This window comes from Phyllobates terribilis, unplaced genomic scaffold (genome assembly GCF_046119375.1).
Source record: "Phyllobates terribilis strain yellow unplaced genomic scaffold, ASM4611937v1 Scaffold_3__8_contigs__length_932513732, whole genome shotgun sequence".
Taxonomy (NCBI): Eukaryota; Metazoa; Chordata; class Amphibia; order Anura; family Dendrobatidae; genus Phyllobates; species Phyllobates terribilis.
In genome coordinates, this window is record NW_027362763.1 from 538,154,365 (window position 1) to 538,172,299 (window position 17,935).

General features: G+C 47.1%; 1 protein-coding gene across 2 annotated transcripts in view; it reads right to left on the minus strand.

Annotated features, from left to right (window-relative positions):
* Positions 1–1,231: 1,231 nt before the first annotated feature.
* Positions 1,232–17,935, minus strand: part of TXLNB (taxilin beta) — a 253,712-nt gene continuing 237,008 nt past the window's right edge. The window contains exons 10-11 of one of the 2 annotated variants that reach the window (XR_012318029.1): positions 3,791–4,837; positions 1,232–3,718 (exon numbers count right to left, since the gene is read on the minus strand). Coding sequence is in view for 1 of the 2 variants with exons in the window: in XM_073671347.1 (XP_073527448.1) it covers positions 4,370–4,837 (468 nt within the window). In the remaining variant the exon portion in view is untranslated. Of the gene's footprint in view, positions 4,838–17,935 lie in introns of both variants that reach the window. The other variant, XM_073671347.1, reaches the window with a different exon arrangement.

Below are 17,935 nucleotides of genomic sequence, written 5' to 3' on the forward strand. Positions count from 1 at the left end.
AACATATTCAACTATGCTGATAAATTTAAGTTTTTTATCTTCAAAAAATGTCCTATACAGTGTGAGAGGAGGATTTATTTATCTATCCTGGCTTCATTTTGGTTTTTGGATGTGTATCTCCTTGCTTTCTGAAATGGAGTTTGAGCCAGTATGTGTTTTGTGATAAGGGGTCCCTTAAGAATTTCTTTGTCTAAAAACTTAGAGAAAACATAGGAAAGAGAAATGAAACCTAAAGAGCAAAGTTACACCTAGACTTCAGCTGGGTGTAGGCAGAATTAGCTTTAGCCAATTAGATGTATGTATGCTAATGCCAGCACACATGTAGAGATAGGCTGAGCCAATTATATTGTTAGAATGTACTAGCTATTGAGCCCGTTCTATGCCCGGGTGGCGAGCATTTTTATTGGTATATGGTCTCCCATCCTGGTATTTCTGCTGCCCCCATCCTGGTATTTGTGCTGCCCTCATCCTAGTATTTGTGCTGCCCCCATCCTGTTATGTGCTGCCCTTATCCCTATCCTGGTATGCATGGCACGCCTCATCCCTATGCTAGTATGCATGGCACCCCTCACCCCCAATCCTGGTATGTATGGCACCCCTCATCCCTATCCTGGTATGCATGGCACCCCTCACCCCCAATCCTGTATGCATGGCACCCCTCACCCCCAAACCTGGTATGCATGGCACCCCTCACCCCCAATCCTGGTATGAATGGCACCCCTCACCCCCAATCCTGGTATGCATGGCACCCCATCCCTCATCCTGGTATGCATGGTACCCCTCATCCCTATCCTGGTATGCATGGCCCCTCATCCAAATCCTGGTATGCATGGCACCCCTCATCCCTATCCTGGTATGCATGGCACCCCTCATCCTTATCTTGGTATGCATGGCACCCCTCATCCCCAATCCTGGTATGCATGGCACCCCTCATCCCCAATCCTGGTATGCATGGCACCCCTCATCCCCAATCCTGGTATGCATGGTACCCCTCACCCCCAATCCTGGTATGCATGGTACCCCTCACCCTCAATTCTGGTATGCATGGTATCCCTCATCCCCCAATCCTGGTATTCATGGTCCACTCACCCCGAATCCTGGTATGCATGGTCCCCTCACCCCCAATCCTGGTATGCATCGCACCCCTCACCCCCAATCCTGGTATGCATGACACCCCTCACCCCCCAATCCTGGTATGCATGGTACCCCTCATCCCCCAATCCTGGTATGCATGACACCCCTCACCCCCCAATCCTGGTATGCATGGTACCCCTCATCCCCCAATCCTGGTATGCATGGTACCTCTCATGCCCCAATCCTGGTATGCATGGTACCCCTCATCCCCCAATCCTGGTATGCATGGCCCCCTCATCCCCCAATGCTGGTATGCATGACACCCCTCACCCCCCAATTCTGGTATGCATGGCACCCCTCACCCCCCAATCCTGGTATGCATGGTACCCCTCACCCTTCAATCTTGGTATGTATGGTACCCCTCATCCCCCAATCCTGGTATGTGTGGCCCCCTCACCTCTCAATCCTGGTATGTATGGCACCCCTCATCCCTTTCACACTGCACACATACAAAAAACCCCCACTTATACTCACCTTTCTTCCCTGTGCTCCAGCGCTGCAATGCCCCGTCTCATGCTGCACATAACACATCTGCATCTCTGGCTGCTATGGGCATAAAAGGGGACAAACTTATGGTGTGGCACCCATGCTCCCCTGACCTCAACCCCATTGAGAACCTCTGGAGCATCATCAAAAGGAGTGTCTATGATGGCGGGAGGCAGTTCACATCTAAGCAACAGCTCTGGGAGGGTATTCTGTCCTCATGCTAATCAATTGAAGCAGAAACCATCCAAAACCTGACAAATTCAATGGACAAGAGAGTTCAGAAGCTCCTTTCAAACAAGCGGTCCTATGTGCAAAAGTAACATCACCTAGAATAAAGTTTTGAGTTGAAAACTGTTTGATTTCAGTTCGTAATAACCTGCTAATGCTTATAATTTCAAATATGACCATTTTTTTGTTCTTTATTAAAATTAAAAGGTTGAAAACTCTGCTGTGCATAATAATTTGGAACATGCATTTTGAGTGCAGTTTCAGTTTTTTTTTTAAATATACTGTTATCATAGGCAGTTTGTACAAAAACCTTTCAATTGTACTCTAATAGTTATTTGACTGGAAAATTACAATGACTGTAATTCATATAGGTAATTTGGGAAAATCTGAGAAAATATTATTTGCATAATAATTTGGAACACAGTGTAAGATGATGTCAGAGGTAATAAAGAGAGATCTGCTTTGATGCTCAATGTATCAGCATGGCTCTTCCGTGCACATATTTGGATTTTACATTTTAATTTGAAACAGGCACAACATCTCAGAACGTCCCACATTATGTGGTGTCGACAACAGTATATATTTTGCGTGAATAGCAGACTAAAGCAAATGTACAGGCCTGAAGTTGTTTATTTCTTGTAACTCATTTCATGCATGACATCTTAAAAGGATAGTAAAAAAAAAGTCTGTTTAGTATTATGTTATTCACGAAAAAAAAAGTTTCTTTTTATCTGTTGTCTAATGTAATAAAAAATTTTAGGTTTTCTGTCACAACAGTGTAAAAGTCCAAAAAGTCAATATAGAATTGGTACCGGTCACTGTGTGCTCTATTGGTGCTGCGCAGGAAGGATTCTTCAATGTGTATGGCATGTACTTTATCCTATATGTACATGATCTGATATTTATATCCAGATATTTAAGGTACCAACAGTGTCTGGCATAAAGGCAGGATGAGCATGGTAGCAACATTGCCCATGGGTGAAAAATGTATTTCATTCACAGACTGAAACTTTGGTTTCTTAAACATCTCTATATAAATATTGGATCATACCCTTAATGAATGTGATATCCTTTTGCGATGCTTAATAAATGTATGAGTGCTGCAGTTTCATAAATTAAAAGCCAAAAATAAATGCAATTTAACTGAACTTTTTATAAAAGTGAGTTAACTTAATTATTAGTATTAATAAATGACAAAAGAAAGCATCAGTGGACATGTTATTGGGCTAGCTGTGATTATGGGTGTGTGGCTATTCTGAGATATCGGGATTAATTATCTAATTATAAATACATAGGTTAAAGACTAAAGCAGGCCATACAAATGGGATAGAAGTTGAACAAACCTAAGGATTTCAACGTGATCAGCCGACGATCTAATAAATTTAGGTTGCTCCCAACCGTCATCCCACAGTAGCCGTTAAGGTAAAGGGGGATCCAGCAAGTTGATTTTCAAAATGCCCAATCCTTTATTACCAAAGACTGTAAACTGTAGCCACAGCTGTTTCACTCCATTGAAATAAACATGCACACTCAGTCAAGCTAAGTGTGAATTTTCTTTCTAGAGTAGTAAGTTATTAATTACCCTGTGGATAGAGGATAACTTGCCACAAATCACTTAAAGCGCACCTGTCAGGAGATTGTGGTCAGCAAAACTACATACACTGTCAGGTGGGTGACATTACACTGATTACAGTGATACCTTGGTCGATGAAATCCATCCTGTGGTGCTTGTGTAATCTTTACTTTCAGTTTAGAGATAATGATATGCTTGTGCTCTGGGGCGGCCTGTGGGGGGCGCTCTATCTGGTGCTCTGCTTACATGTTCATCTGTATGCTCTTATGACAGGTCACTGTGTCTTCAGTGACCTGCCTCCTATTTTACATAATGTATCTAGTAGTGTGGGGTTAGGTAAAATAGGAGGCAGGTCAGTGAAGGATCTGCCAATAGTCGAACACTTCTCGGCTACTTTTTCACATTCTTTTGTTTTATTCCTGACCCCATTTCTCCTATTGTATTTCCTCCTAACCTCTGCAGTATCTTCCTATCAGCATTGCGAGTGGTTCTCTATGTGTATAACCATTATTGACCACTGCTGTTATTATTATTAAATGTATGGACACACTCAGAAGAATCAGAGCATGCAGAAATTAGGAAGATACACAGCAAGAATTAGTTTTCATTATCATTAGATTATTAAAAGTATAGCAATGATCTATTTAGACTGAACCAAATTTAAGTCACAATTAACGTACAACTTGAGAAACAGCGCCACTTTTGTCCGTAGGCGTCTGGTATTGTATTTCATCCTGATTAAACTGAATGGATCAGAACAGAGCCCATGGTCATAAGTGGCACTTTTTTATAATCCTATTTTATCATCTCAAACAATCCCTCTAAGGGTTATTTGTTCTTATGGACCTAGCCATATATTTCACGTGTTGATGAAGGGACTAACTAGATAAAGTTTCATACATCTAATACAAATCAGTGACAATCTTGACATAGTGTTTAATGTTCAGCTTAGTCTACATCTTCCATATCATTATTTTGTGATACTTGTTGCAAATCTGTTTTTGAAGGGTTTTGCTCCGTAGGATCTGAGCAGACTGCATCTTGTAACGATTGTGCAGGATTTTCCCCTGAAGTAGCCAATTTGCTGGCTTCTGATTGTAGACATTGCGGACTGCTTTCTTCTGCTTGCTCCTCAAGAGTGTGGGTCACCATAAAAGCATTTTCCAGATCTCTGATGATTTTTTCATCTATTACAGAAGACTCTGTGACAGCCCTTTCATCAGCAGCTGTCGTAGCAGAATCCGGGACCTGAGCTGCCGCTTCTTCTTCTTCCTCCTCCTCCTCATCATCTCTTGTCTTGGCATCTTTAATTCTTTTGTATAGTTCAATTCTTTCCTCCTGTAGTGCTCTGCAAAGCTTCTCCAGCCTCTCAATTTTTATAACAAAGCATTCATATTCTTTAGCCCTCATGGTTTTCTGCGGGAAAAATAGGACGAGAAAAGAAGGTAGAAATGTAGTGTCATTTTGTATAATAAAATCACACAAACCAATGCTATTGAAGACTGGATATTGATGCGTATGTCTAGTATACAAAAGTCATACTGACTTGGCCACTTTTGTGAAGGAATCCTTATAAACACTAATGCGAACAGAGCCCAAAGTAAATAGATCCAAATTAATTCTTTAATATATTTTTATACCAGTCGCAGCTCTGTTCATCTGATACAAAACACCAAAACCCCTCAATAGATCATAGTAAACTGATAAAATTCTTGCCACCGACAACTACTACTGGGGGGGGGGGGCATAGTGCTTAACTGAAAATTGTTTATACATAGAGCTCTATACTTACAAAGCATGCATAAAGCATTTAAAGGGATTGTCCAGGCAAATAAAACTTTGACCAGGGGACTGAATATGGAAAACATAACAAACTCAATCATACTCACCTATCAAGCACCCACCTGGATCCAGCACAGGCTGCTCTGTTGTCTGTGAGGGGCAGGAATTGATGATGTCAATATTCCACCAGCCCCTTATTTATTTTACTCACTTACCGTATATAGTACTATTAATTCCAATGCGCATTACAGACATCATCAATGTCCCCAATGGGGTTCACACTCTAAATTCCCTATCAGTATTGATTGGACCATAAGAGGAAACCGAATTACCCAGATGAAACTCATGAGAACATACAAACTCCTTGCAGATATTGTCCTTGGTTGGATTGGAACGCATGACCCCAGCGCTGCAAGGCTACAATGCTAACTACTGAGCCACCAGCTTGCCTCTGAACCACTGTGGCCTGTGATTGCTCCAGCAGTCAGATGACCTTGAGCAGTGCGTCATCATAAAAATTAGATGACGCATGGCTCAAATCACCAGACCTCTGCTGCAAATCACAAGCTGTAGCAGTCCAGTGACTGGTGGAACAGTGACACCACTGCTTCCTGTCTCTATGTAGACTAAGGGGTCGCCTGCGCTGGTTCCAGGTGCATGCAGGTAGGTGAAATTGATTATGTTCTGTTTTATTTTGCCTGGACAACCCCTTTTAACCACTTTCTAGTAGTGCCTGCCAACAGTTGACATGATGTTAGAAGGTGGATTACAGCCATAAGGCGTTGGCCCTCAAATAAAATGTATCACCTACACACAAGTTCAGTGATAAATGATTACTGGAGGTCTAACGTATCATTAGAACAGAGTGCCTGTATAATCTAAATAGAGTACTGGTCACCCATGAACACTACAGCTCCATTTAAAGTTTATGGGACTGAGATCGGTACTTCCCATAAACATTGAATAGAAATGAAATGCGGACTTGTGACGATTGCTTCAATCACACAGAGGATACAGGACTCTTGTTCCCAATATTTACTGGGGTCAAACAAGTGAGACCCTCTATAATACATACATTTATCATCTTCCCTGTGTTCATGGCTCAACTCCTTGAAAGTCTTCTCAAGACTTATATCCTCATGATTTGTGAGGGAAAAGAAGATGGCAGATAGGTTGGAGTGTGTATTGAGAGAAAGGCAATTAAAGTGAACCTTTCACCTAAGTTTTCACATTGAACTGAACACACGATGTAACAGTGGCTGCAGAGTGAAATAAAATATGTTTTTTTAATTTTGCCTCTCCATTGCAGAGATATTATCAATCAAAGTATTTGACCCTTAACAGGGGCGTAACAACCGCTGTTGCAGAGGTTGCGACTGCGACCGGCCCATGTGGGTGGTAGCCCATGCGGGTGAGCAGTCCTCTGACGACAGCAGAAGTTTCAACTGGATATGCATCCTTGGGTCTGCGTGCAGCAATACATGCTGCTGGCCAATCAGAGGCCAGCAGCTGACATCTGTGTTGACGTGACTGGGGGCGTATGGCAGTGACGTCATGTGCTTCTATCGCTTGTGCGATGAAGTCAGCTGCCGACTTCAGAAGAGAACACCGCGTGGCAAGGGAGCGGAGGGAAGGTAGTAGAATTTATGGGACATATTACCAGGATGGGGCCCAGGATATGGGACATATATACCAGGATAAGGGACATATTACCAGGATGGAGCCCAGGATAAGGGGCATATATACCAGGATAAGGGACATATTACCTGCTTGGGGGCCCAGGATAAGGGACATATATACCAGGATAAGGGACATATTACCAGGATGGAGCCCAGGATAAGGGGCATATATACCAGGATAAGGGACATATTACCAGCTTGGGGGCCCAGGATAAGGGACATATATACCAGGATAAGGGACATATTACCAGCTTGAGGCCGAGGATAATGGACATATATATCAGGATAATGGACTTAGTTACTCTAGTTATGCCACTGGCCCCATAATGAGCTAATTTTCATTATGTCCAAATGGGTGTTATCAGATAGTTTTCAGTGGGGGGGGTGTATTTCGTCCCCATTTGACTTTGTCTAATCATAAGCAGGCAGCAACAATAAAAGAAGAACACAGCATAGCTTAGAGCAGATTTCTGATTGTGTAAGATGTAACTATACAACTCTGATCTCCTAGTCTAACCTCCTGTATGAGGGTCAGTGTGTGGGGAAGGGGCAATGCAGCTGAGTTTAGCTCTGTCACATTACAAATACTTCTGCTGTCCTATCATGGTCACTTCTGCTATAATGCCCCTCCCTCACACTGCCCATAGCTGAGAGCTCAAAGTGTCAGTTGTCACACTGGTGGTTGTGGACTTCTGCATGAGAACTGTCCCTGTCCCAGAGGAAGAAGCATTCACTTCCAAGAAGAATTTTTGTTGATCTTAGTCCTCTGTAGTACAGGAGCAGAGGAAAAGGCCTGTTTCAGGGAGAGAAATGCGTTCTCAGCCTCCAGAGTCCAAACCCTTCCATTGGTACCCTTACGGATCATCGCTGAGATGAAGGCGGTCTGAGATGAAAAGTGAGGAATAAACTGGTGGTAATAGCAAATCCCAAAAATCGCTAAATTGACTTAACACCAATAGGACACGGCAATTTGAGAATTGAAGACACCTTCTCAGGATCCATCTTCAAACCTGTGTCCAAGATGATATATCCAAGGAAAGGAAGAGAGAACTGTTCAAAGACGCATTTCTCAAATTTAGCATACAGGCAATTCTCCCTAAGTCTTTGCAAGACCTGGTGAACGTTTCTCCTATGAGAAGATAGATCTGGAGAGAAGACCAGGATATCATCCAGATAAACCACCACACAAGAGTAAAGGAGATGTCATTCATGAACTCTTGGAAGACAGCTGGGCCGGGGCATTATTGAGCCCAAATGGCATAACACAGTACTCATATTGACCGTCCCGGGTGTTGAAAGCAGTCTTCCACTCATCTCCTTGGTGTATGTGAAATAGGTTGTAGGCTCCTCTCAGATTGAGCTTGGTGAAGATTCTGGCATCTCTAAGGTGATCAAACAATTCCGAGATTAGTGATAACGGATATTTGTTTTTAATCGTGATCTAATTGACACCTCTATAATTTATACAAGGCCGGAAAGTTCCTTCCTTCTTTTTAATGAAGAATAAACCAGCTCCTGCCAGTGAGGAAGACTCCCGGATGAATCCCCTTGCCAGACTCTCCTTACTGTAATCGAACATGGCTAGGGTCTCCGCCTGAGACAGAGGGTAAATATGGCCTCAAGGAGGTGAGTATCCCGGGAGCAAGTCAATGGGACAATCATACGGCATATGTGGAGGTTTTGTCTCCGATTCTTTTTTATCAAAGAAGCCAACGTATGACCAGTAAGGAGGTAGTAGACCTGGCAGAGTAGATGGTGTCACCGGTGGCCAAATTGTAAGTATATAGGAACTAAGCATTTCACTGGATTTCCAGTCTAGGACGGGCTCGTGAATATGTAGCCACGGTAGGTTCGGGAGAAGTGGATGAGACAGGCAAGGCAACACATAGAAGGCGATCTTCTCTGTATGAAGAATTCCTACCCGTAGCTCCACCTGCTCAGTAACAAAATGAACGACTTCGGATAGGGCCCTTCGATTGACAGATGACACCATCAAGGGACTCTGGAAGCATCGGATGGGAATCTTCTACCATTCTACCACAGCTTGCTGCATGAAGTTTCCAGCCAAACCAGAATCTAGGTAGGTCATCTCAATGAACCGGGTAACTCCACATGACACCGATAAGGTCAGAGTCAACAGTTTAGAGGAATTACTCTCACACAGGGTAGCCTCTCCTACAGACCTTAAGCTTGGGAGTTTCCCGGCTTCTCGGGACAAGAGCGGTTAAGATGTTCCGTACTACCACAGTAGAAGCATAATCCTTTGGCATGACGGTGTTCCTGCCGTTGCTCAGCCAGCTTAACATGGTCAACCTGCATAGGTTCAGGAGAGTCAGCTGTCACAGAAGGCTGGGGAATGAGTGGTTTGTGAAAGGACAGAGCCAGATGCCTTGGTCTCCTCTCATGTGTTGCCTCTCTGGAATGTTTCTGGAACCTGAGATCGATCCGGATAGCCAGGAAAAATAGGTCATCAAGAGTAGCGAGGATATCTTGACCTGCCAGTTAATCACTCAGGACAAACCCTCCCAGAAGGCGGCTACCAGTGCCTCATTGTTCCAGCCAAGTTCGGAAAAGACAGGGTGCGCAACCAGATGGCATATTGGCTTACAGTTAGACCTTCCTGATGCAGTCTGAGGAGGGAGGATGTAGCTGAGGTGACACGCCCTGTCTCATCAAAGACCTTATGGAATTCCCTCATTCCCTCTCTCCCATAAGGGGTTGAGCCATGCGAGGGCCTCTCCTCCAAGGTGGGATATCAAAAATCCCACTTTAGCCTGATTAGAGGGAAACTGGCAGGCAAGCAGTTCATAGTGCAGCATGCACTGATTAATAAATCCACGGCACTGCTTGGGAGATCTCTGTCGAAAAGTGGCGGAGCAGACAGACAAGAACCAGCTCTAGGTGCATGAGTTGTAGACTGGTTAGTAACTGCCGAGGTTTCTGCAACTTGGACTGGTGTGGTGAAGCAGCTAGAGCGTTCACCGACTGAACGGTTCACCAACCGTAAGTAGGACAGGATTTGATCCTGCTTATTTAATTGGCGGGTCATCTCCCGAAACAACTCCGAGAGAAGAGGGGTATTGGGGTCAGCAGCGTCCATGGCCTGAGCAAATTGTCACGCTGGTGGGTGGGGATCCACTGTGCCACGGGCCTGGTTTACCCTGGAGGGGAGTAACTAAGTGGTTACCTGGTTCTTCACTCTGATGGTGAGGTTAGGCTTGTGCTGCAGGTAGCCACAAGATACCACTCCAGGGCAATCCCCGGTGCTACAGCAGCTGACCCCAGGGGTCAGTGACGCAGGTAAGTTAGGCAGGACATGATCAGGATCACTGGCGATATAGATACTGGTGCTGGTTCAGACTGAACGGGTTCAGGTTCAGACAGGACTGGCTCAGGATCACTGAACAGGTACTGGTACAGGATCGCAGAATGGGCTCAGGAACAGGGACTTGACAATGGACTAGTAGCTTAGAGACACACTAGATACTGAAGTTGCTCAGGCAACCTCCTTACAGGGGAGGGTGCCGTAAATACCTAATGCCTCACAGCTATGGGCTGGGAACTTTTTCCGTAGTGCGCACTTATGAAGCCCAGCTGGTATCACAAATCCTGGAAGGGTGTATTGATGGATTCCTCCACAAGAGGCCCCCATAACCATTCACACATCTCCGCCTTCCACCTATATAAGGGAAGGTGGAGCCAGGCAGCAGTTAGTTGAGTGAGTGAGTAGTTGGAGTCAGAGTCTAGTTCAGTCTGGTTTAGCAGTGAGTCCAGTGCAGTCTGAGAAGAGTTACCTCAGAGGACAAAAGCCTGTTCCAGCTCCTGCAATTGCTATCCTGCAGTGGAGCTTATCCAGATCAAGACTCCGGGTAGCTCAGAGAGGTGAGCTTTAGGTGTGCTGGCGCCATAAGATCGGTGAAGCGCGGAAAGCTGCTGTTAGTGTGAGTAGCCTAGTGAGGGCCCGAGTAGGCCGAATGCAAGAGGAGAGCTAGTACATAGGGGGCAGAGGAGCTTAATTGGCTCACCCAGAAGCAGTTACAGGACACCGGGTCCAAAGCTTACCGGGATCTCTACGACCCAGTAAGATTAACCGGAATTCCTGGTGAACTACAAGTCCCAGGATCGCTAAAGTGCTGATACATAACAGAGCCAAGAGACACATAGGCCCCGTAGGTCGGGAGCGTGTACTCCAAGGAAAGGCCCTACCACAAGGTCAGCCAGCGCAGGACAGAGACAAAGTTAGGCCTAGCTCCAGGCAGGTCAGAAACTTACTACGCAGAAGCAAGAAACAGGAGGCCCAAAACCTGCTCATTGGGGAGGATCCTGATATGCACCCTTCACCCTACAGGGCTCCGGGACGTGCCTGAATTTCCATCCGTAAAAGGTACTGAAGTGACTATCGTGTCTGTCCCTGTTCTTGCTCTGACCCGGCTCGGTCTCGCCTGTCCTGCATTCCCCGTCATACACTGCCCAGAAGCCACAGGTGGCGTCACAAACTTTTATAAACTTAAATTATCCACCCTTTTTAAGGAGGGACCCCAGGGTACGGGCCCAGGAGCCGACCACCGCGACATCCCTAAAGGCCAGGCTAAAAGCCCCGGTACCGAGTCATCCCCATTCTCCTGGGCGAGTCATCTCCAATTGTCGTCACGAACAGGATCACGTGCCCGCTGCAACGCCGCAGTGTTATGCCCATTGCCACCGGGTACTGTGCGCCTTTATTCTGAACTGTGTACGTAAAGTTGTGGTGAAGATTGCCGCCATTGTTGGGCCGCCGAGCGAGAAGAAGGGCGTAACCGCGGGAAAATTAGGGGCGTACATGCAAAAGAGCGAAGAAGTCCCGGACACGCCCCACGCCTCGACGTCAACCCAGGAAGCGCCAGGTCCTGTACGGAGCGTCGTTGAACGCTCTGACGTAGGACGCAAGCGACGCAAGGTCCTGAACACGACCATCACCTGCGGAGCTGCGGCCTGCCGGAAGAAGAACTAGAAGGTAGGCTACGGTTAACTAGGGGGGCGCCAAGATGTCCGATGAACAGCAGAACGACGACCTGCCGGTCAATGTCCCTGAAGTTCAACCCGCGCCCGATGATGAGCAGGCTGAAGCCGCCGCTCCACCAGCAGCGCCTGTAACACCTGTTATTCCTATGACTTTACCGTACATTCCTGGAGCAAAGTGGCTCCCCCAGTACAACGGCAAACCAGATACCCTCTCTGGATTCAAACGGAAGATATGTGGTATCTTAGACATGTACTCTATGACCGGCAAACAAAGAGCCGCCGTTGTATTAGGACAACTGACCGGTGCTGCGGAACGGGAAGTGGAAACATGGTCGGCCGCAGACCAGGAGTCGGTGTCCGCAATATTTCAAAAACTACAGACTGTCTTTGAGGACCTTACTGAGGCAGACCTCTGGATGAGGTTCTACAGCTGCTCCCAACAACCAGAGGATAATGTTCGGATCTACGCCTGGCGTCTTCAAGGGGCCCTGCGGGCTCTGAACCAGGTTAGTCTAACCAGCGTTGAGAATGAGAACAAGATGCTGAAGGAACAGTTTGTCCGGGGGCTAAGGTCTCCAGAGGAAAGCAGGACTGTGCGTTGGTGGTCCCTGGATCATCCAGATGCCACCTTTGATAATCTGAAGGACATGGCCTATAAAAGGATTGCAGGCCCTGGAAACAAATGCCATCCAACGTTACCAGGGTGGGGCTACCCCAGTGCCTGCTACACCTACCTTGTCCTCAGTGGCTGCTGAAGCTAAGGTTCCAGCAACGTCCCCTAAAGAACTGGACAGTCTGCGCTCTGAAGTGCGTCAGTTGAGCAAAACCCTGACCACTGTGCTGAGTGCTCTGCAGCTGCGGACGGAGCCCGAGGAAGGAGGGAAAATCCTGTTAGCCGATAGCCCTGAGGATGTCCACTGGATGCGCAGGAGGAGGAGGCCAACACCACCCTCTACGAGGACCAGTGACCAGCGCCGTTCACAGAAGGACCCTACCTGCTACCGCTGCCGCAAGACCGGACACATCGCCCAGAATTGTCGTTTAAACGAGAAAACCCTGGATCCGAGGGCCGACACACAGGAATAAACTCACCAGGCCCTGGTACAACAGGTTCGTCAGAGGAAGACCTTTCCTGTCCATTGTGTTGGATGGGATCCCGACGCATGCCCTGCTGGACACAGGATCTCAGGTAACCATCATGCCTGACGTCCTCTACAAGAGGTTCTGGTCCATGGACGACCTACGTCCGCCAGCTCCAAATCTGTCTGTATATGCCTCAAATGGACTCCCCCTTAACCTACTCGGGGTTAAGAATGTGACTGTGAAGGTGGGGAGAGTGGAGCTGAAGGACCAGGGACTAATTGTAGTAGAGACTAATCCTGATGACACTAATCCGTATATGGTACTTGGCACTAACATTGTTGGTAACTGTTTGGGAAAGGTTGTGTTCTTACTCCAACAGATAGCTGACACTGCCAAACCAGGACAGAGGAGGGCGCTGCAGAAGGAAATCCGAGTCCTGATGTATCAACAGCAAGTAAAGTTAACAGACGGTGAAATCGGTAACGTGCGGGTGACGGACCCAATACCCATTGTCATCCCCCCAATGAGTGAAATGCTCATCTGGTGTAGAGCTGCCATAGGTCTTAGAGGACAGAGCTACCAGGCGGTAGTAGAACCCCTTTGCTTCGAGCATAGACCCATGCTCTTAACCGCCAGGGGAGTGGTAGATGTACATAATGGGAGGGTGCCCGTCCATCTTCTCAATTTAGGGGAAGAGGAGGTCAAACTGCCACGTTATGCCACTGTTGCCAAATTACATGCTATCAATAACAACTGCATTCACGAGGCGGAGTCCTTAACTTCACCAGACGAAGTGGAGGATAATGACCCTGCAACCCAGGTGGACGATTGGTGTCAACAGCTCCATGTTGGGACAAACACCACTCCTACCCATCAAAAACAGGGTGTACATCGGGTGGTTCAAGAATACTCGCAGGTGTTCAGTAAACATCCACTAGACTTTGGGAGGATTAAGGGGATTCAACATCATATCCCCACAGGCAACCATTCCCCAATCAAAGAACGTTATAGGCCTATACCCCCAGCTCACTACCAGAAGGCAAAAGAAATGCTGCATGACATGAGGAAGGCGGGAGTAATAAGGGATAATTGTAGTCCCTGGGCAGCTCCCCTAGTGCTAGTTAGGAAAAAGGACGGGAGCATGAGAATGTGTGTAGATTACCGTCAAGTAAATCGCATTACACATAAAGATGCATACCCTTTACCACGCATAGAGGAGTCCCTAGCTGCCTTAAAGTCTGCAAATTACTTTTGCACCCTTGACCTCACTAGTGGGTACTGGCAAGTAGCTGTGGCTGAGGAGGATGGGGAGAAGACGGCCTTCACCACCCCGATGGGACTCTGCGAGTTCAACAGTATGCCGTTTGGGCTCTGCAATGCCCCCGGAACGTTCCAGAGATTGATGGAGTGCTGCCTGAGACACCACAACTTCGAGACTGTGTTACTTTACCTGGACGATGTAATAGTGTACTCCAGAACGTACGAGGACCACTTGAAACACCTGGCAGAGGTATTTGAGTCGCTGTCCCGGTACGGGATGAAGTTGAAGCCCTCAAAGTGCCACCTGCTCAAGAGGAAGGTACAGTACCTGGGGCACATTGTCAGTCCGGAAGGGGTAGCACCAGACCCGGAGAAAGTCACAGCCATCCAGAAGTGGCCGGAGCCGAAAAACCTCAAGGAGGTGCGTCAGTTCCTGGGACAAGTGGGATACTACCGGAGGTTCGTAAAGGACTACACTAAGAAAGCAGCTCCTCTGCAAGACCTCCTGGTAGGGCAGTCCCCCAAAGGCAAAAACTCCCCATTCCACTGGGGTAAGGAGCAAGCAGAGTCGTTTCAGGAGATTAAGGAGATCCTGACAGGCAATGAGATCCTAGCCTACCCCTACTACAGCCAACTGTTCCTGCTGTACACAGATGCCAGCAACGAAGGATTGGGAGCTGTCCTAAGTCAGAAGCAGAATGGCCAAGAGAAGGTGATCGCATACGCAAGCAGGAAGCTCCGCCCGACTGAGAGGAACCCAGAGAACTATAGCAGCTTTAAGTTAGAGTTCCTGGCCTTGGTTCAAGCACTATCTAGCCTCCAGTAAGTTCACTGCCTTTACTGATAACAACACCTTGACCCATCTTGAAACAGCTAAGTTGGGGGCACTGGAACAACGATGGATGGCTCGGCTGTCAAACTACCAATTTACAATTAAATACCGGGCGGGCCGCAAGAACGCCAACGCCGATGCCCTGTCTAGGATGCCTCACCAGTCAGACAAAGAAGAAGAAGTGGATGACCTGGAAGAGATAGAGCTACCTGCCTTTCATCGGAGTGGGATGATCCACGAGCAACAAGCCTCCAGGAAGCAGCGTGGAAAGACGTTAAACCCCCTGCCTCACCACAGCTGGAAAGAGACCCAGGATGGCGACCCGGTTGTCAGCCGCATCAAGAAGCTGATAACCCAAGAAGTTGCCTCCCTGGAGAAAGATGCGTCTCTCCAAGCAAAGCAGCTGTGGAATGAGAGAAGCAGGCTGTTTATCTACCGTGAGAAGCTGTGCGGAGGTAAATCAATCCAAAAACTCATGAGATGGTATGGCAGATAGTGGTCCCGAAGACAGACATCCAGATGGTATTAGAAGCTTACCACGATCAGGCGGGGCACTTTGGCTGTAAAAAGCTAGAGACCCTGCTGAAGTGTCGATTCTACTGGGTAGGAATGTGCAGCTCCATTGAGAGGTGGTGCCGGGACTGTGGACCCTGTGGCCTAAGAAGAAAAGACTTCAGCAGCCAGAAGGCACCCCTACAACCCATCAAGACGACTCGACCTCTGAAGATCGTGGCCCTGGACCATGTCAAGCTGTCCCCCAGCAGGTCAGGGTACTCCTATGCTCTGACCATGGTGGATCACTACTCACATTTCCTGGTGGTCGCCCCCGTCAAAGACCTGACGGCAGAGACAGCAGCAAAGACGTTTCAAGCGTATTTCTGTAGACCCCATGGATACCCAGAGTAGGTACTGACGGACCAAGGCCCGGCCTTTGAGGCTGAATTGTTCAAGGAGTTCTGCCATTTGTATGGTTGTAAAAAGATAAGAACTACACCTTACCACCACAGACAAACGGTCTCTGCGAAAAGATGAACAACATTATCATCGACCTGCTAAAGACCATACCACTTGAGGAGAGGAACCAGTGGCCAGACATACTACCTGACTTAGTGGATCTGTACAATCATATACCAGTCAGTTCCACCAGTTGTACTGCGGCATACCTTATGCGTGCAAGACCTGGGAAGTTACCCATGGACCTGGAGCTTGGTGTAGTAGAACCAGAAGCTGATATGACCACTGAAGATTGGGACAAGACCAGACAAGAGCAGTACAGAAGGGTACAAGCTTGTGTCGAGGACAGTCTTACTCGGGTGAGAGAAAAGCAGGAGAGTCAATACAACAAGAACGCACCCGCAGAACCTTTCATACCAGGTGAAACAGTATTGAAAAGAAAAAGACGTAACCACAAACTTGATGACCAGTGGGAAAAAGACCCCTACACTGTGTTACCGTCAAGGTTTGACAACAAAAAGACTTGTATAATCAGTCGAGATGGAGGAAAAACATCTACAACAGTGTCCAGGGACCACCTAAAATTGTGTCCAGATTTACTGAAACATCAGGAACAAATGCCTTTCACAATCCCGGAAGAACTTAATGAGACAGTGATCCACACTGACCTAGGAGACTTCCCAGCAGATTGGCCTCAAATAGGAGGAGCAGTAATCATCCCAGTACTCCAATTCTATGAACAGCCAGAAAACCCTCCACCGCAAGTTGAACCTGTAAGTGCTGCAGAAGAGCCAGCTCGAGAAGTATCCCCGGATGAAGGATCCCCGGTAGGAGCAGAGCAAGAGGGCCCAGCCAATGGTAGACTTGCCAGCCCAAGAGAGAGGTTAAGGCAGTTTTACAACATGGTTACATGTAGAACTGGTAGAGTAACTGAGAATGCAGACACTGATACCCCACAGACCACCGCACTACGCAGATCAACACGTAGCACGAGAGGTAAACCCCGTAGATGGTCAAAAATTTCTGAGAGTGTAGATAGTTGCCCTTGGGGAATTGTATAATAAATTGAAATGTATTGAATTAATTGTGTATTTTCATGCATGTTTATCAATTTGTGCTTTACCTCATTAATTCTTTTATGCATAACTAAAGGACTTCGTGGCTGAGGACTGTGTGTAGCATAAAAACTGTTTTTGTATATAATTGCACTCCCTGGAGTGCCCCTTTTAGGTGACCTCAGAAGAAAAACCTGTCTGGAGTGGCTCTCTTGGAGGTCCAACACGGGATCTTCATGCCCTGCAGCCACCCCAGGGCCTAGGTAGAGGGTTTAGGACAGGTCCCTCAAAAACCACCAAGTACTCTACTTTGGGGGATGGACATCCAGTTTTGGAACCTCACCATAGGAGACTCGAATTCTGAGGACACTCTGTATTTGTTTTGGTTATGCAACGTTTAAGATTCATGCCTCCCATAAAGGGAAGATTGTTTATGTATTGCTTATGTTTCCTATTGTTATATAAAATGTACTTCAGCCCGATAGTGCTGAGTTTAACTAGGGGGGAATGTGACGCCCAGCTGCGCTTGGCATCACAAATCCTGGAAGGGTGTATTGATGGATTCCTCCACAAGAGGCCCCCATAACCATTCACACATCTCCGCCTTCCACCTCAGACCAGCAGAGGGAGCCCCTTAGGGATATATAAGGGAAGGTGGAGCCAGGCAGCAGTTAGTTGAGTGAGTGAGTAGTTGGAGTCAGAGTCTAGTTCAGTCTGGTTTAGCAGTGAGTCCAGTGCAGTCTGAGAAGAGTTACCTCAGAGGACAAAAGCCTGTTCCAGCTCCTGCAATTGCTATCCTGCAGTGGAGCTTATCCAGATCAAGACTCCGGGAAGCTCAGAGAGGTGAGCTTTAGGTGTGCCGGCGCCA